Source organism: Quercus lobata, chromosome 10 (genome assembly GCF_001633185.2).
Source record: "Quercus lobata isolate SW786 chromosome 10, ValleyOak3.0 Primary Assembly, whole genome shotgun sequence".
NCBI lineage: Eukaryota > Viridiplantae > Streptophyta > Magnoliopsida > Fagales > Fagaceae > Quercus > Quercus lobata.
Genome location: NC_044913.1, coordinates 58,348,898 through 58,369,847, shown reverse-complemented (window position 1 = coordinate 58,369,847; position 20,950 = coordinate 58,348,898). Strand labels below are relative to the sequence as shown.

Below are 20,950 nucleotides of genomic sequence, written 5' to 3'. Positions count from 1 at the left end.
CTTGACCGAATTCTTCTAGAACTTGAAAGGTGACAATTTTTTGTTGCCCACGTGGATCATGCTCAATGGGCTTCCACGAATTTGCTTGAGCCCATAACTCTTGGATGTGTCCGTTAAGTATATCATTGAACTTCTTTGCTCGTGCTCTTGTAACTGGTCCAAATGGTACTTGAACGAGATCCTTCGAAGCGATGCCTTGATCTCCATCATTCCCTTCCTCTTGAAAAGGATTTTCCCTCAAATCATCACCTACATCAAAAGGACTCAAATCAGTAACATTAAAAGTGGCACTTACATCACACTTACCAAGTAAATTTAGCTTGTAAGCGTTGTCATTGATACGCTCGAGGACTTGGAAAGGACCATCTCCTCTTAGGAGAAATTTGGAACACCTTTTCACCTGGAATCTTTCTTTTCTCATATGCAGCCAAACCCAATCTCCGGGCTTAAAAACCAGTTTATGTCGTCCTTTCTTGGCTTGTGTGGCATATTGCTCCGTTCTTCGCTCAATGTTGAGTCTTGCTTTCTCATGAATCTGCTTCACAAAGTCAGCTTTCTTTTTGCCATCTAAATTAACGTGCTCCATCAAAGGTAAAGGAGATAAATCCTATGGAGTTAAAGGATTAAACCCATACACAATTTCAAATGGCGAAAATTTGGTAGCAGAATGAACAGCTCTATTATATGCAAACTCAATATGTGGTAAACATTCTTCCCATGTTTTGATGTTCTTTCTAATGATTGCCCTCAATAGAGTAGACAAAGTCCTATTTACTATTTCAATTTGACCATCAGTTTGTGGATGACAAGTAGTGAAAAACAATAGCTTAGTACCTAGCTTATACCATAAAGTCTTCCAAAAATAACTCAAAAACTTAGCATCTCTATCCAAAACAATTGTCCTAGGCAATCCTAACACAAAATCCATTGAAATATCAATCCAAGGCTCACTAGGAATTGGTAAAGGAGTATACAAACCGTTGGGCTGCACTTTGGATTTAGCTTGCCTACATGTGACATATCTACCACAAATCCGTTCGACATCTCGTTTCATGTGAGGCCAATAGAAGTGTTACTGCAAAATAGCTAAAGTCTTTGCAACTCCAAAATGTCCCATTAATCCCCCACCATGTGATTCCTGCACTAATAACTCTCTCATAGAACAATTAGGCACGCATAACTTATTTTCTTGAAATAGGAATCCATTAAGGTTAAAGAACTTACCAGAGGCGATTTTCTCACAAGCTCGATATTCCTCACAAAATTCATGGTCTTCAGCATATAATTCTTTAATGTGTTCAAAACCAAGCAATTTTGCATCAAGTGTGGAGAGTAAGGCATACCTGCGGGAAAGTGCATCGATGACTACATTCTCCTTACCTTGCTTGTACCGAATGACGTATAGAAACATCTCTATGAATTCCATCCATCGCGCATGCCTTTTGTTTAGCTTGTGTTGGCCCTTCAAGTGTTTCAAGGACTCATGATCGGTGTGAATCATGAACTCCTTAGGCCATAGGTAGTGCTACCACGTCTCTAAAGCCTAAATCAATGCATACAACTCCTTGTCATAAGTTGGGTAATTTAAGGCTGCCCTGCTGAGTTTCTCGCTGAAGTAAGCAATTGGTCATCCTTCTTACATAAGAACGGCTTCTATACCAATACCTGAAGCATCACATTCAATTTCAAACGTTTTAGAAAAGTTGGGCAAAGACAACAAAGGTGCGTTAGTCAACTTCTCTTTGATTAATTGAAATGCCTTCTCTTGTTCTTCTCCCCATCGAAATCCAACGTTCTTTTTGATCACTTCAGTAAGCGGTCTGGCTAAGCTACTGAAGTCTTTCACGAACAGCCGGTAGAAACTAGCAAGTCCATGAAAACTACGAACATTACCTACATTTGTGGGGCTCGACCAATCTTGGATTGCACGTACCTTCTCTTCATCAACCTATATACCTTGTGCACTAACAACAAATCCCAAAAATATAAGCTTATCGGTGAAAAAAGTGCACTTCTTTAAATTAGCAAACAACCTTTCTTTTCTTAGCACATTTAAAACGGATTTCAAATGTACTACATGATCATCTATATTTTCGCTATAAATGAATATATCATCAAAATAGACAACAACAAATCTGCCTATAAATGCACGTAAAACATGGTTTATAAGTCTCATAAAGGTGCTCGGAGCATTAGTCAAACCAAAAGGCATAACTAACCATTCATACAAACCATATTTTGTTTTAAAGGTGGTTTTCTATTCATCTCCTTTTTTAATCCTAATTTGATGATAACCATTTTTTAAATCAATCTTAGAAAATATGCAAGAACCATGCAGCTCATCTAACATATCATCTAAGCATGGGATAGGATGATAATACTTTACCGTTATGTTGTTGATAGCTCGACAATCAACACAGATTCTCCATGTCCCATCCTTCTTTCGTACAAGTAAGACCGGAACTACACATGGGCTCATGCTCTCCCTCACGTGCCCTTTCTCCAACAATTCACTTACCCACCATTGAAGCTCTTTTGTCTCATCGGGATTGCTCATATAATCTGGTTGGTTTGGAATGGTTGCACCGGAAACAAAATCAATTTGATGTTCAATCCCTCAGATTGGAGGTAACCCATATGGTGTTTCCTCGGGGAAGACATCCTCGTACTCCTACAAAAGAGAAACAATAGAACTAGGCAAAGCAAGGTCAAGTTCATTAGTGTTTAAAAGTGCCTCTTTGTACAAAAGTACAATCATCGGCTTATTTGAAAACATTGCTCGCATAATCTCACTCACTTTTGCATAGAAATTCTTTTGTTTTCTCTCTAATTTTCTCTCAAGGGCCAAACTTTGATTTTCTTTTTCTCCCTCATTTTTCTCGGCCTCTCTCTGATTTTCACTCTTTTTCTTTTACTCACTCTCTTTCTTTTGATCACTCTCCTTTTGTAATCTTACTTGATCCTCATATATTTGTTATGGTGTCAATGGTACAAGAGTGATTGATCATTGATTAAGTACAAAAGAGTACTTGTTTGTAAAGCCATCACGCTTCACTTGCCTATCAAACTGTCATGGACGCCCTAGCAGTAAGTGTCCCGCTTGCATCAGTACTACATCACACAACACTTCATCTTCGTATTTACCGATTCGAGATGCAACTAACACTTGCTTGTTCACCCTGATCTCACCACTATCATTTAGCCATTGCAACTTGTACGGTCTAGGGTGCTTTACCATGGGCAATCCCAATTTATCCACCATAATTGTGCTTGCAACATTAGTACAACTACCACCATCAATAATCACACTACATACCTTGTCTTTAATGTAACACCTAGTGTGAAAGATGTTCTCCCGCTGTATTTCATCAACTCCTTTTGCTTGCAAGCTCAATGCTCTCCTCGCTACTAATGTCAATGTGCCAGGGGCTAAATACTCCTCCTCGGAAATATCCTCTAATGGTGGCATGTCGTCAGAGTCAGAATCTTCATCATCGATCACAATTTTACCATTGGCTTGCAACACCATGACTTGCTTGTTTGGACATTGACTTGCTATGTGGCCCTTGCCTTGATATCTAAAACATTTAATATGATGATTCCTAGAGGTAAAGGCTTCGGTTTTACCTTGAGTAACGTGGGTGGTGGACGAGGACTTGGGCTCGAGTTTGGGCATTTGTGACTTGTCTAGCGGCTTCGTATGACTCGATTTCCAAGAGGTAGAACTAGAGTTATGGCCTGCACTTGCTCCATTCCCTCTCTTCAGTTGTTGCTCCACTTTGATAGCCATATGCACCATATCTTCCAATTCCACATAATGCTGCATCTCTACCTTATCATGGATCTCCTGGTTTAAGCCAAGCAAAAATCTAGCCATTGTAGCCTCCCGATCCTCCTCTACATTAGCGCGGATCATAGCAATCTCCATCTCCTTGTAATAGTCCTCTATGCTTCGACTCCCTTATCTAAGACCTTGTAGCTTTTTGTACAACTCTCGGTAGTAGTAACTTGGAACGAATCACTTTCTCATTACTACTTTTATCTCCTCCCATGTGTGTATTATGTGTTTTCTATTCCGCCTCCTGTTTATCACAAGCTGATCCCACCAAGTAATAGCATATTCAGAAAATTCAATCACGGCTAATTTTACCTTCTTTGTCTCGGAGTAATTGTGGTAATCAAACACGAACTCCATCTTCTTCTCCCACTCAATATATGCCTCAGGATTAGACCTACCTTGAAAGGATGGAATCTTCATCTTAATACCACCCAAGTTGTTATCTTCGTAATTCCTAGCTTCTCTAAATCTTCCTCCAGGTATCCTATTACTAACAATGGAATCCCGATCTTCTTCTTCGTCAAAACTAGACCCATAACGCTCTTCATCCTCTTCCTTCGGTGGAACTCTTTCCCTTCTACGCAAATTATGACCGTTTTGTGGTTGCTCCTCACATCTATTCTCCATCTGATCTATCCTTTTGAGAACCTGTGCCATCTCCATCTTCATCACACGCCTCATCTCACTCATCATGGCCTCCAAAGACACTTTCGAATCAGCCAATTTTGTATCATCTTCGACAATGCTCTTACCACTATCATGAGACATGATTGCTGCAAAACAAAGGTTAGAAGAAAAAAAAAAAAAAACCTCACGAATCACTCCCTTACGTGTTTACACTCAAGAATGTGAATCACTCTCCACTCGTGTTTCACTCAAAATAATATGGCTTTTACCCTCTGATGTTCTCACCACTCTTGCCTTTTTCTACTCGATAATTCTCTTTCAGTTCTTTTGAAACTAAACAAACAACCCAAAATTTCCAGCAACAATTCACCAAGAACTAATCAAGGAATCTCAAATTTGAACGTAAGGAATATGGAAATTTTCAAATTAGAATTAGAAGGAATATGGTAGTTTTGGAATTTTGGAAGCACAGAATAGTGAATTTTTTTTTTTTTTTTTCGGACTCCTTTCTGTCTTCTTTTTTGAGTCTCTTTTTCTTTTTTCTTTTTTTTTTCTTTTTTTTTTCCTTTTTTTATTTTTTTTATTTTTTATGATCAGCAACTAGCTTTTGAGAATAATGAAATAAGATTTCAAAATAACTAAGAGATGTGAGACCAGACCAATAGTTTAGACATCAACAAGACAAACAAAGATTGAATAGATAGGGTAAAAGAAATTCGGCTAAGAAGAGATAAATATGTTAAAGGATAGGCAAACCTGAACTAGAAACCTGCTCTAATACCAAATGATGTGAACCCCGTCAAGAATAACGAGACCCAACAACAAAAGGGAACTCAAGATTGTTCTATGGACAGATTCAAATGGGAGACCTCGACCCGTTGTTTATGACAAATAAGAACCTCGGTATAAGGAAGACGCCACAAACGTTGGTGAAAACTCCGTTTGATAAGTCGAGATGAACGCCACGAGAATTCCCGATAAGTTCGAGTAGTTCTTCAAAGAACCAAAGAGAATAAACTTCACAAGTTTTATCAATAAAATCTCTAAAAAAACGTTTACAGACTTAGATGACTATTTAAGGGCTCCTTAAAACTTGACAAATAATAAAATATATTCTAAAATAACTCCTAATTGATACCTAACTATATTAGGAATAAAGTTTGACCTAAAAAGCATTAAATGCACCTAAAAACAAGGAAATAAATCACCTAAACCTAAAATAACGTTTTTTTACATTGACCCAAAATATTTCTTGTCAATTCTTAGCCTTGACCATATCCTTCTAGAACTTGAATCAAGGTGACGATTTTTTGTTACCCACGTGGATCATGCTCAATGGGTCTCCACGAATTTGCTTGAGCCCATAACTCTTGGATGAGTCCGTTAAGTACATCCTTGAACTTCTTTGCTCGTGCTCTTGTAACCGGCCCAATTGGTACTTGAACGAGACCCTTTGAAGCGGTGCCTTGATCTCCATCACTAAATTTCTACACACACATACAGAGATCGACGGAGAGAATGGAGAATCAAACTCAAACTCAACCTCAACCTCATATCCTAGTACTTCCTTATCCTATCCAAGGTCACATAAACCCAATGCTCCAATTCTCAAAGCGCCTGGCCTCAAAGGGTGCTAGAGTCACATTAGTAGCTACCACCTCTATTAGTGAGTCAGTGAAAGCCATAGCCAGCCACACTATCAACGTAGAAATCATCTCTGATGGCTCTACAGAAAGTAAAACTTTTGACTCCAGTGACAGTGATGAATACTTTGAATACTTCATAGTGACAGTCTCTCAAAGCATGACAAAGCTGATTGAAACCCAATAAAGTTCCAAACACCCACCCAAATTTGTTGTGTATGACTCAGTCATGCCATGGGCTCTAAACATAGCTCGGGAACAAGGCTTAGATGGTGCTCTATTTTTCACTCAGTCTGGTGCTGTTAATGCAATCTATTATCATGGATATAAAGGAACACTAAAGCTGCCCTTAGAAGAGCCTACGGTATCACTGCCCTCGATGCCATTACTAGGAGCCAATGATCTACCTTCTTTCATGGCTGATACTGGCACGTACCGAGCTTTATTTAGCAAGATATTGAATCAATTATCGAATATTGATGAAGCAAATTGGATCTTTTGTAACACCGTCTATGAGTTGGAAAATGAGGTAGGCTAAGAAATTCCTTTCATATTGATACATAATTGCTTAAGTTTCTCCAATAAGCCTGCACGAACACAAATATATAGGCTCAAATTATGTACATATGATGAAAACTTAAACACATAACAAAAAAGTCATTAAAAAGTTATTTGATTATGGTATTATGGTAGCACCAATTATATTTCTGACATCAATTAATAAATTCTTCTTCATCTTCTTCTCAAAAAAAAGTTAATAAATTTTCTATAGCAAAATTAGTAATAGTATCTTCAACATTTTTCTTTCCATTTTTAGCTTTACTTAATTTACAGAGCACATTCCTTACGTATTCTCTTTCAATATCCTAGATTTCATCCTATAATTGCTATCTTCTCTATCTTTACTAATTTACAAGCTTTTATAATTGAAAGTTGATTTTGTTGTTGTTATTATCTATATATCTAATCTAATCTAATACTATATATAATAGCAGAAGCCTTTAACCACGTGCTGCCACGTTAGGAAAAATGGCTGTCTAAAATTCTGACACGTATGACTTAAAAAAGCGATACATTATATTGTTTGGTAACGCTACAACACCGTTTAAAAGCCTCACATTATAAGTAAAAAATAAAAATTAACCGGTTAAACTTAAATGTACACCACGATAGAGACAGAGAGAGGCGATGAGTACATGGAGACAGAAGCAAAGAAAGAGAGAGGCGATGAAATCAAAAGCCTAGGCAGAACGGTAAAAGGCACGGAGTGGGGACTGGGGAGAGAGTAAATCTGCCACCATCATCCGTTTTTCTTCACGCTGCCACTCTCTAATACGCAAACCCAAATCGTGAGATAGAGTTCGTAAGAGGGATAATCGTTTCGGTACAAATCAAAAGAAAAAAGACTGGGATAGAGAGAGGGAGTTCACTAAGCCGTATGCCCGCAAAAGTCCGATCTTCCACCACCATCAGACTCCTGTAACTCCACAGGTAAATTTTTTTTTTTTTTCATTGTTAAAATTTATGGATTAATTATTATTTAGATTTGATTATTTTGGTCGGATTGATATCGATTTAGGTGTTTGGATTAAATTTGATTTTGATTAAGGTATCTGGGTAAGAATGCTTTAGTTTGGGGTATTGGAGTTAAATTAGGGATTGGGTTTTTATTTTTATTTTTTTCCTCTTTTTCTTTTCTTAGGTCTAAACGTGGGAATTGGAGTCTATTTTTTGGGTGGGAGTGTAGAATTGTGGCAGTGTGGGAGTGCTTTTTTTTGTTTAAAAATAAATTCTAAACGTGTTAGTGTTTTGATATAATTATATTCCATCTTCCCAATTAAATTTTTCGTTTCTCTTCCATCTTTTTCTCCAATAGCAGAATACTATTTTTTTGTGCCAGATAAAACCGTTGGGTCTTCTGCAAAAAGAATTACTCAATCAAGGTTTAAGGTTTGGCCACCTATTACCCTAATTTCCCTTTTTTTTTTTTTCAAATTCTTGAGTTATGTTTTGTCAACTATTGTATTGGTTAGATTTTGTTTTTGTTTGGAAGATTTTTGTTAGATTTGTACTTTTTTGTTTGCCCCTGAAATTTGAATTGATTTATGTTTTATTGATTTTTGTATTTAGGTTACATTTGATTTTTATTTGGCATTTTTTTTGTTAGATTTGTATTTCTTTTTTTGCTTTCCCCTGAATTTTGAATTCATAGGAAAAAACATAGAAATTCTTTTTTCGCTTTCCTACAATTAATGATGTTGTGACACATAGGAAAAAACACCGATCTAAAAATTTGTCATGTTCACAATTAAAAAGTGAAACATTAATTAAAAAAATTCCAAATTAAAATTTTTTTTTTTGGTTGATGAATGGCTTTGATTATCCGTTAAAGCATAGAGGGTCACCACACGTTCAATTCCATTGCTAAGGACAGCTTAGTGGTTCAACATTCCCTGGTGGTTAGTCAGCTAACTTTTTCTTGACCTGTCTATATTTGATAGATGATGGTAACTTGGTAAAGAAGTGGACTACTAAGGAAAATCTCTACCCAATCCGCAAGCTTGATCAGTCTAAAGTAAGTATTGATAGTGTATTATTATTATTATTATTACTACTACTACTATGAGAAAGGGACTACTTTTTATTGTTTGAAATTTCCCCTTCTCTAAAATCTTTCTCATGTGGTTTTTTTAGCTCACATTAGAAGAAAAGAACTCTGACAGGGTTTTAGTGGTTATAAGTAATGAAGATTCAAGTGATTGTATGAACTTTTCTAAAAAGTGATTTGGGTTTTGAAAGATTGGATCTTGAGGGCAAAGAGTAGCTGGAATCAGATCTTTAAGTTGCAGGACTAAATTTAATGGTTGGTGTTTGATAGTTATTTGGACTGCAGTTTAATTATATATTGGAGGGTTTAATTTGAGAGATTATATAAGTTTACCACAATATTTATGTTTATTGTGCGTGAGTTCATATTAGTAGGTTTTTAAAATTTTGCTCAAGTTTTATTGACAAAAAAGTATTAAAACTATTGATTTTCATATACATATTTTGTGGCCTTTGGTGAACTTGCATTGGGTTAGTGATGTGAAATTAAGTTAAATAAGACCATTTGGTGTCAAAGCATATGAGAAAGTGGATTATTGATATATGGATGCATTTACAATTTCTTATAGCATTATTCTTGACAAATCAAAAGTAATCTATTACTCCTTTATGCAAAGCTTTTTTGTGCAATTGGCCTTATACTTTTTAGAATGGTAAGCTTTGATTTAGAACCATTAGATTTTCCCCATGAGGATCTTCACTTGGAAATCAGATTGAATTGCATATTTGAGGTTTGAACTTGAAGTTACAAAATTAGTCAAGATTGACAGATAAGTTTTGAAGACAAGATAAAAATCAGATTATAGATAGATGTGCTCTAGGATTTCCGAATTTTTTTATTTGCTAGGCTTGCATTGGATTGGTTTTTTTGGGATAGTGCTTTGAGATTCCTTTATATAGTGGTTTGTGGAAAATGAGTTTCCACAGCTTTTAGGGTTGTTTTAGGAAACTTTAAGAAGTGTCAATCAAGTTGCAAAACTTTGGCTTTCTAGGTATTTTAAAATAAATATTAAAAATGCTTTGTGTTTTCTTTCCCTTTTTATTTTGCTTTCCTATTCATCAACTGTATGTATATATATATATATATATATATATATCAAACCAAGGAATTTTGAGTTTTAGTTCACAATTTTACATTTTTTTTAAAACCTAATGAGAAAGCTAATGAAACAAGCCGGACTGCTCTCAGCTTTTTTCCTGGAGCCAAAACCACATAAACCTTAAACTAGAGAGAGAGAGAAAAGAAGAATAGGAGGTTGTGGGTTATTACTTATTAGCAAAAAATAACATTGAAGTTATGCCTGAATTTGTATGCAGGAACTCACACTGTTTTTAATTGTCCATGAATGGTTTTTTTTTGTTGAAGAAGCATTGGAAACGTGAATTGCAGAATTTTGTCACCACAAAAGACAAATTTGGATTTGGATCTTATTGTCATACAATATTTGTTTAATTAAGGAGAAAAAAGTGGATTCAGTTTTAAAGTTCAAAGTAAAGTTTATTTCCCTGTAACATTGAATTGTTCATATTGTAATTTGATTCACTTTGTCAATTTGGTGATGCCCAAGAAACTTTAGGAGATTGCATTTGGATGTCTCATATCTAATTACTCAGGAGGCAAGTAATCTCCACTTATTATGACAGGAAAAGTCCACAACAACTGCGAAGGTCAAATAGCCAAATTGTTTTCCTTTCCTAAATGTGCTACCCTTTCGTCAGACTCTTCTTTTACATTAAACCTTCATCTCTTGGTTTCACGACCGCCACATCAGACCCTTTCTCCCTTCTATTCCTAAATTTACAACCCCTCTGTTCCTTATATTTCTTATGATTCTTGAAGATTACAAACCTCTCCAACACCGTAACTATTTAGTCAAAAGCCTCTCTAATCTGTGAGATTATAATATAATCTCAAGTATTTGTTTTGCTATGACCCAATTACAATGTCATAAACACTCTGCTTATCTATGTAAGGAGGTCAGTTTTTCTTTGATTTTTTGGGTATTTTTTTATTATTTTTGAGAGTTTTTTCTACATATGATTGTGTAGATTGGATTTCTATGTGGGTTATGTTCTGTGTAAGTCTGTCTTTCTTTGGAAATTTCAGTTCCTTTTTTTTTTCCTTAAACTTCTCTCTGCGATTTATCAGTTTTGAAAGATTTAAGTTTTGAAGACAAGCAATGAGTTTTACATTTTAAAAAAATATTTAATTTTGACCAAAACGTTGAAGCAAACAGAATCTGTACTGCTTTATTTAATTAATTGGGTTGGTAGAGGAATTCTGTTGATGGGCTTTGTTGGTGATAGAATGAGATATTTGAAAGATCATTTTGAACAATTTAGAAACTACAAGATGGGACCAACCCAGATTTTGTGGTTGAGGTTTTGTCTATTTTAGAAGCTATGCCTAGAGCACTGTGACTCATGAGTATTTGTAATCTATGTAGTTAATTTAGGGAAAAGTTTGTTTATTGATTTATTTTTTGTTTATGGGTAAAAGGAAATACTTTACTAATAGGAAAGATGTTTACTAATTTATTTATATATTTCACTTCTGTAGAGAACTAAAAATTGAGGCTTTAAAATAGGTAGATGTCCATGTTCATCAGTTTGAGTAGTAATACTAATGCCAAATATTTACCCTTTTTTCTCCTTTATTCTCTATTGTCTCTTTCTGCATCATTATTGGTAGTATGTCTTGAGAAAGAATAAATTCTTTCAAACAATCCTGTGATCCTTTCACTTTGAGAGAGATAAATGTACACACATGGAAATGAATATTTCATTTTTTATGTTTTCTAGCAAACATAGTTTTAACTTTTAATGAGCATTTTGCCTCATAAAACTTTTGTTTTTCATGTAGACACTAAATACTGAATATTAAATTTGATGTTTGTGATGTTCTTTCGTTATCAGATTTGTATTAATAGAAGGGTCATTTTTTAGTGTATGTTTCTTGAAGTTGTTTTCTTTGAATTTTGGAACTGTCTCTATATTTAATTTAGTTTAGTGTAGTTGTTCATCTTTTCTTTGCGGGATCTCTTATTGTCACTCTCATATATAACAAATTTTTGGGGAAAACATCATTGTCTGATCCTTTAAGCAAAAATATAGATACTAATATAAAAGTGATTTGCACAATGAATGCACCATTGTCATCTTTTATTCATGATGAGTTTCACTTTCACAGTTGCAGAACCTATTCACAATTATGGGGTGCTAATGCTAGATGGCACAATGGCAAAACAATAAGCCACATGGAGCAAACGGACGGAAGTTTATATACTTGAGGGTGGCCGATGCAATAATAGATTTGCCATGAAATGTTCATAAAAGAAATGTTCAACCTGTGTTGATGCAAAGGATAACTTCCACTCTTTTAAGTTTATGAAATTTTATATGCATTACTTTTGTGATCTATTGCCTTTATGAAATTGTAGATATGTTTCTGCAAATATTGTGGTTTAAAATGTGACAAAATGTATTGTTTTAAATGTTGTAAACTAAACAAAAAATGAGAAACCTTTAAATATTTGAATTCTTATTTTCAAATATGCCTTAGTGTTTTGCAAAAAAGTCCTACGCTTCTTTATAATAAAGGCATTCTCTTTGTTGGTGTAAAAGTAAAGCCTTTTTGGTTGCTATGCTAATCCAAAAGTACGCATTTATAGTCTTTCAATTGCTATTAAAAGTGTGAGGAAAATTATTAAATATAACAAGATGCTAACTTTTGTTTTTTGCTTGACTTTGTGATTTATTAGATTGATTAGAAAAGCTTTAAGAAATTAAAAAGCTTTAGTTGGTTTTTGAAGTGGTGCATCAATTTTATTTGTCTACATAATTTCAAAATCATATAATTATGATACAATTTTGTCTCTGTTTTGATGAAATAACTTAAATTGAAGTATTTCACTATAGGTGCTAGAAAGCCATCTTCACATGGAATTGAAATTGGTATTGTCATTGCAATTTTATCATGTTCTATCATGTCTCATACTTTGTACCTGTTGGATGACATTTGGTGAGTTTGGATGGTTGTTTATAACGTAATCTAATGTTAAAAAATTTAGAGGAATTACCACACATTATATTTTTATCTTAGTATTAAAATTCAATTTTTAAATTCTAACTCAGATCTCAAGCTTCAGAGAATACACCTGAATTAATTTTATTTTTACACCAAATTTCATGATTTTAACGTATTTAGCACACCCACTCCTATTCTTGCCTTTGTTTTTTTTTTTTCTTTTTGGTATTTAATTTTACTATTATTTCTCTTTTGATTTATGGCTCTGATTTATTGGAATGCTTTTTTTTTTTTCCTCTTGATATTTAATTAAAAATTGTTCTATTAGACTTGGTATCTATTAATTTTTGTACTGCTCAGGCTATTAGGTTTAGTTTATTGGCAGGGTTTTTAAATATGTTGTTGTTGTTAGCTTTGCTTATTTTGTTTATTCATTTGTTTTTTATTGTGTATGTCACATTCTTAGTATTAAACAGAGGCAAACCAGGCCATATGGTGCCAATGTTGTTGAATAGTAGTTAACCTCCTAACTTCTAAAATTCTTATTCCTTTTAAGTTTGACATTAATTATGATTGAATTATAGTCAAAGTTGACAATATATATATTTTTTTTTTTAAATAGTTGCATTTTCTATTGATTTAGGAATTACTACTATTCTGACAAGTAATAACGTAATAACTCAACTGTTATACACACACAAAAAAAGAAAAAAGAAAAAAGAGAGTATTGTGAAAAATATGTTGTAGATGATGAATGATTTATTTAGTAAAAAATAAAAGATAACAGAAAGATTCAAAAGACTGAACATTTACTCGACGATATATGTTGTCACTATTGTTTTGTTGAAATATATATATATATATATATATATATATATATATATTGTCACTTGGATCATACATGATCCATGCATTCGATGAAAGATTTAGAAGACTTAAATGGGCTATGTTCAGTATTGACTTTGAAGTCTTTTATCTAGGAGTTCATGTTTTACCAGCAAGACTTAATATAACGATAGATGTGGCCAGTCCGTTGAATGAAGGGCCAAGAGAGAGCAATGAAATCTAGAACTTGAGTTTTGACTCAAAAGACAATTAAAGAGGAAGTTATGTTTGACGAGAAGGAGATTCCAAGTGCATTACAGCTTTTTAGTTGTATCATCTTAATATCTTTTGGTTAATTTTTTGTTTATAGTTTGTGAAATTTCTATTGCTATGGCAGCCTTGAAATTTTTTTTCCCCCTAATTTTCTGGGGTGGTGGTGTTGTTCTTTTATCTTCTCCTTTCTTTTTTTTCTTTTATCTGCATATGGGATTTGATGATTTGCGTATGTAATTACATTTTACGAATTTTATACGCCTTGATGTTTGAATAAAAATGAGCTTAATAATCTCATATTGATTTCGCTATATCTTTTTTTATTTTATTTTATAGGCTGAGCAGGTAGCTATTCTTTGATGATAACTTGATATTATCTAACCAACTAATGTGAATGCTCTTAGGGTGTGTATGTGTGTATGTATCTATATCTATCACACACACATTGCATCCCTATATTTACTTGAAATTAAAAGTTACTGTTTGGCTCATATATGCAACACTATTCATTCTCAATAAACAAATGGATTACTTTACTTTAACTTGGTTGATTCAAGCAAATTTAAAAATTGGTCATCCTTATGTTTAGTTTATTGCTTTACCATCAACCTACAATTCTTTCATATGACTTTCTAATTTTACTTCATATCATGAACTTTCGAATTTTATATATGCAGTTATAGAATACAACTTTTATGATCTGCACGATTACTTACTTTAATAATGATATCTTGATTGTGGATGCAAGCTAATGATAATCTGGTATTGCATGCTTTCTTGACATTTGGTACCATGATAGCTTTTTTGCTCATAGCAAGGAAGTACACACAAGAAGTGATTTGAAGAAACAAATTTTTAGTTGGTTATAATATTGAAACTTCGCTCCAGACATTAGTTTTGGTGAATGACTTTCATAAACCTGTAGCCATTATTTCCATTTAAACATTTTTGGTTGTAAAATTGAAATTGTCTTGCAAGTTTTAGTTCGGTGTGATTCATTGGGGTTCCTAGGAATAGTAGATTTGCTATTGGAAATTGTCATGTAAGTTCTAATTGCTTAAAGTTAGATTTATTTTTAGTCTCTCATAGCAGGGAAGTACACACAAGAAGCGATTTGAAGAAACTAATTTTGTAAATTTTGACTTTTAACCACAATAGATAAGGACAAAATCCCTAATGTTACCAAAAATTAAAGAAGACAGAGGGATAATTTAAAACCAAAGCATCCAAAGAAAGAGGATCAACCCATCTATTTTTTTAAAAGGGGTAAAAGAACAACCCTAGAAAATTATGCAAGGGGAACTACCAGTTTTGAATTCTAAATTGAAGATTTAAGATTCTAATTTGAATAGAGAATGCAATGGTGAGGAGTTTCAGTCTGTCTTCTGAACAACAAAACAGTATTTGAAGAGGAAAGGAGTATGCTAACCTTCAGTACAAAAAAACAGAGACTATACCGGTGGAGGCTAAGAAAACCTACTTTGTTTTGTATAACCAAATTTGTAGTCCAACTTGCAATAGATTTTGATTGCAAGGAGATATGGGTACACTTTTTGCAATTTCATATTCTGCCCTGCTGTTACAACTACCCATACACTTTCAATAACGCAATGAAAAAAAAAAAAAAATTTGGTGTACTGTTTACTGTAGATTATGATCAAACTTTGTGATTTATATGCATTTATGATTTTTTTTTTTTTAATAATTGTATAGTTTCTTATCAAGCTTCTAAGATACATTTACTTTGTGCAATATATAAATGTTGGGGTTGAACGGAATCTACAAAGGTCTATATTTATTCCTCACAAAAGGGATATGATAGGTGGAAAATAAGAAGGGGAAACGATATTTGGTCGATTGGAAAGGAGCAAGAACAAAAAGAACAACTGAGATATGAAATGAACATTGAGCACATAACCACACAAAAAGCAATGCAGAGGCACATTGGAATTCAAAAGAAAAAAAAGTTAGCTGATGTTGAATCAGCATCTTCAAATTGTTTTAGATTTAGATATTTGAGTTAGATTTGGTTTTAATTATTGTATTGGTTTAAAATAAATTTTGTTTTGAGTATTTTGTATTAGATTTGGGTTAAATTAGTTTTTGGTATCTACCTATGGTGTTTCTAATTAGATTTGTAAATGGAGATGTGTGTTGGGTGTTTAGTATGTTGGAAAAGTGTATTTAAATATTATTAAAAAAATTTCTTTCTAATAAATATAAATAAAAGGTTCCCGCACATAGTGCGGGTTAAAAAGCTAGTATATATAAAACCGAAGCCGTTGCTAGCTCCACAATTTTCCATGTCACCTTTTTTTTTAATTATTTTTTATGTTTTATTTATATTAGAATTTTTCCATTTATTTCCCCCCATCAGCTTTCACGTCACCTTTTTTTTTTTTTTTTTTTTAATTCTTCTTAACGTTTGTGCTAAATCACGTACACTAAGTGTTTCTTTTCTTTTCTTTTTTCTTTTTTTTTTTTTAAATTCTTCTCAACTTTTTATTAGTAATATATTATATTAGAATTATCAATTTAGAACCCTAATCCAAGCTACAACTCTTTCTTTAGCCTTCACGTCTAAACCCTACAACCTCTCTATTTTCTAATATACACTGGCATGCCAAAACTCGATCCTCCCACTGCCACCGCCACTGCGGATCATTGCCATTGCATCGATTTCTCTTTGCCTCTCCATCGTCGCTCAATCCAACCCATCATGTTTTATTTTGAGGTAGTTAAAACATGTTTTTTACTCTCCTTAATTTCTATGTATTGCTCTCTCTTTATCCGCTTCAATTGTTCATGGAATTTTGTTAGTTTGTGGTTGTGGGTTGCTATGGATTTAAGTTTTTTTGTTTTTGTTTTCATGGAATTTTGTTGGTTTGTGGTTGTGGGTTGCTCTGGATTTAAGTTTTTTTTTTCTTTGCAAATTTCCACGTTTTCGTCTTCTTACTTTGTTGTCAAATCTATGGCAAAGAAGAATCACGAAATTTTTGTAATTAGATTTTCTTTTTCCCTTTTTTTTGTATGCAATTTTTATTGGATTTTTGTTTTCTTGGGATTCTTCTATTTGGTTTTAATTCTGGGTTTGTTTTAGTTGATATATAGTGTTTTTCTCATCTTCATTTTACATTGGCTTGAATTTTATTTTTCCCTTTTTTTGGTTATATATGCAATTTTTATTGGATTTTTGTTTCCTGGGATTCTTCTATTTGATTTCAATTTTGGGTTTGTTTTGGTTTGATATATAGTGTTACTGTCGTCTTCATTTACATTGGTTTTCCCTTTTTATAAATTATTATAATCTCTGGGTTGTCTTATATGATAGCCTACGGAATGTTATGTTAGGGCTACCGCTATTTTGGATTCTTTGGGAATTTTTTTTGAAGGTCGGGGTTGGTTAGTATAGTTGTTTGAGAGTTATATAACTCATTTATATATGATTATGCAAGATGGGCATGGTATTAGATATTATAAATTTGAGGCAGAGATTCAGAGAGACGGTTAAGAGAGACTTAACAAATAGCAAGCTTTAACAAATACCTCTATCATTATGCAAAATCAAAAGGCATATTACATATTTTTAATCTGTTGACTTCATAACCGAAAAATACATAGGTACCTACAAAACCTCATTTTATGTTTTCAATTTTTAGGCACAAAGGAGCCTGCACAGGCCTTAAGAGAAAAAACAACCCTTGGTTATATTGATGCTGGTGTTGCTTCAACATGGTACTCTCTTTTCTTTTTAAAATTCTCTCTTTTCATTAAGTTTTTTTTTTTTTTCTTACACGTAGTTTGATAAAATTTGTAAGTGATTTTTTGTTGTTGTTCTAGAAGTCATAAGGAGGAAGATAAGTAGGGAATGTGATGCTGTGTTGTTGATTTAATCAGGGTGAGATGTATTTGTTGGCCTTATTTTCTCAATGTCATTTTTTGTGTGATGTAAAAACATGACTGTTATTTTTTTATGCTTTTTCAATTGAACCAGAATGGATTTTTTTCTCCAACTTAAATGAATGACTGGCTTTTATGTACTGCACCTATTCTTTGAACTTGCTTTCAAGTTTCATATGATTATATTCTTTAAGAAAACATGTACATACTCCAAATTAAAAGGTAGACTCTAACAATTTGTATTAAAATTTTGTTGTTTTTTTCCTCTTGGAATATACTTTTAAATCATTTATGAGATTTTGTGTTACCAATATTTGTTATAGCTCAATTTGTTGTATAATTTATAGTGGTGGAACTACTGAGTGTGTATTTTGGTTTCTACAATGAAAATGGTTGGTTTGAGATCTCTAAATGTGACAAGACTTATTTACGAAGTTTTGTTTAATGGTGGGGAGCAGAATTTTGTGTTGGGTAGGAAACATAGGCAACCACAAAATTTTAGAGGGTGGTTAGAGATGATCACCCAGAATGGAAGTGGTGGTTGGATGGTATGGATGATATAATATATTAAGTAAACGTTTTGAGCTGTTGTGAGAGTGAATATTATTTTTTCACTTTAACATTAGAGAAATCGATGCATCAATAATAAAATTTATATATTTATTTTATTAATATATTTCATTCTATTTTTCTCCTCAAAATTTTGATAGAGATGGTAATAGCTTCAAAGCATACACAAGTAATTTATTCATATTATATTTTTCCTATAAAGTTTTATTCTCTCATCGTCACCATTATCTACTCATCAATATATTTTAGCGTACCAATTACTTGCATTGGTACCAATTAATGAATTTCCAATAGGTTTAATTCTTTTTCTTGGTGATAGGTTTCAAATTTGCTACATAGAGCATTTGGTCTTTGTTTTCCTTTTTGTTCTTGAAAAGATATAATAATTTCATCGTTAGATGATAGTTGGAAATATTTACAAATTTTCAATTAGTCCAGAAATTTGATTTTCCAGGTTCTAGGGATGAAGGAGATCAAGATTTCAAAGGCCAATTTGATGTAAGCCATGACTTTTGTGATGGGTGGAATTCAAGAAGCCTGTAATGATATTTAAATCTTTCAACGGTATCATATACATAATACCAAGTTTTGTTTTATATTCCCAGGTGATATATTGTTTTAACCAATCCAGTTGATTGTATTTTTATATTCCCAATATTTGATAATTGTTTTAACCAATTCAGTTGATTGTATTAGTTGCGGTGGAGGTTGGCTATTATCGTCAAATCGAAACCAAAGGCATGTGGATGAAACTTTGAAGTTAGTAGTGGATTTGGTGCAAACAACCTGTACACTTGCTGTGGAATTTATGAAAGTTTAGAGAAATAATCAGTCTAGATAGTCTGTTGAAGGGTGTACATGGCCTCTATGGATTTGGGGCTTCAAGCAGGAGAGGTAGAGTGTGAATTTAATAGTCCAGTAGATGAAGTAAAGTCAGCTAGACCTACCAATTTGAGCATTGGCCACATCCTTAATGATGTTAGACTACTTGGTAGTTGGTTCTTCTATTAGGAATATATTTTTCTCTTGTGGCTTTCCTTGAACAAACGGACCAACATAGAAGATAGTATTTGAAGCAAAGAACTGGCTGGGTTTGCTAGACAATGATGTATTGGATGGAGGAGCATCCCCCATGTATTAAGACTCTACTAAATAGTAATGTACCTGCTCATTGAAAAAAAAAAAAAAAAAAACCCAAATGTATTTGTAGCATTTTTCAGTGGAATTTCTTGCTTCCTTTCGGCATTTTTAATATAGTGATACTCCAAAAAATTTTAAATCAATTTTTTTTTTCTATTAAAAGTTGTGCTATTACCCCAATCCATTAAAAATCACTACTCATGTTTTAGTTTTAAAGTTGTAATATCTATTGGACAATATAGTATTTTGTGTTTAAATGCATTAATATTGTTCTTTTTTTAGAACCAAAAAATTGTCATATTGAATGAGATCTTGAATAATCACTAACTATATATAGTATATTATTAATGTCATCTCTTATTCATAAGCATTTCATTTAATTATATAAGTTATTCCAACTAAAATAAAATGAAATGAAGATTTGAAATAATATTTTAAACTACCATAAATAAATATTCGATATAAACTAAAATTAATAAAATTTTCTTTTTAAAATCTTATTTTCAATAGTTTTCCCGTGCATCGCACGGGTTAGCGACTAGTTATTATTATTATTAAGGGCATTGGTTTTTGGCTTATGAGCTTTTTTAAAAAATATTTTATTGGGAGAATAATAAAACAATAAATGTTGTTAAAAGTTTTTTATATTTTCCATAAAAGTAGTGTCAAAACATTCCTATTATAGTTTATTAACAATGGCCTTAAGGACATCTTTTAACATGAATAATAATTTTTGTAATCCATTAGGTATTGAATTGGATGACAAGCCAATGGCCTGTTAAAACTATTGGACCAACTATTCCATCAATTTGTTTAGACAAGCAGTTAGAAGATGACAAAGCGTATGGCCTTAGCTTGTTCAAGCCCGAGGTGGATGTGCTTGCATGAAGTGGCTAGATACGATGGAAACTGGCTCAGTCATTTATATATCATTTGGAAGCTTAGCATCCCTTGGAGCAGACCAAATGGAGGAGCTAACATTGGGATTGAAGAATAGCAACTGCCACTTCTTATGGGTAGTTAGAGATTCAGAACACATAAAGCTTCCAGCTAATTTTGTACAAGAAACAACAGAAAAAGGGTTGGTTGTGAGTTGGTGCAATCAACTTGAAGTATTGGCTCACAAGGCCATTGGGTGTTTTATGACTCATTGTGGATAGAACTCGACGCTTGAGGCACTGAGCTTGGGGGTGCCAATGGTTGCTATGCCACAATGGACAGATCAAAGAACTAATGCAAAGTTCATTGTAGATGTGTGGCAGGTAGGGGTTAGGATTAAACTCGATGGAAAAGGCTTTGCTAACAAAGAAGAAATAGAGTTGTGTATAAGGGAAATAATGGAAGGAGAGAATGGGAAGGAGATGAAAAAGAATTCAGTGAAATGGAAAAAATTGGCTATAGAAGCAATGGATGAAGGTGGAAGTTCAGATAAAAACATAGAGGAGTTTGCGGAAAAGTTATAAATTTTGGTCAATATGACCAAAATATGTACCCACTTAA

At 33.2% G+C, this 20,950-nt stretch overlaps 1 protein-coding gene, 1 long non-coding RNA gene and 1 pseudogene across 5 annotated transcripts; 2 read left to right on the top strand and 1 right to left on the bottom strand.

Moving 5' to 3' along the window:
• Positions 1 to 1,072: 1,072 nt before the first annotated feature.
• On the bottom strand, positions 1,073 to 1,501 carry LOC115965079. Its single transcript, XM_031084283.1, has one exon. It carries the CDS (start codon positions 1,499 to 1,501, stop codon positions 1,073 to 1,075), a length of 429 nt encoding a protein of 142 aa, XP_030940143.1.
• Positions 1,502 to 6,099: 4,598 nt separating this feature from the next.
• On the top strand, positions 6,100 to 20,950 carry LOC115962776 (annotated as a pseudogene).
• On the top strand, positions 7,290 to 12,259 carry LOC115962777. 4 transcript variants are annotated; one of them, XR_004085602.1, is made up of 4 exons: positions 7,290 to 7,587; positions 8,009 to 8,058; positions 8,610 to 8,683; positions 11,906 to 12,259. It is a non-coding gene; the product is annotated as an uncharacterized LOC115962777 (long non-coding RNA). The 4 variants fall into 4 exon arrangements; XR_004085600.1 differs by having other exon boundaries at positions 7,290 to 7,599; XR_004085601.1 differs by having other exon boundaries at positions 7,290 to 7,599; positions 7,988 to 8,058.

What these genes read in the sequence shown, in the direction of transcription:
- LOC115965079 (XM_031084283.1), bottom strand. Translation starts at nt 1,501, where the DNA reads ATGATTCACACCGATCATGAGTCCTTGAAACACTTGAAGGGCCAACAC.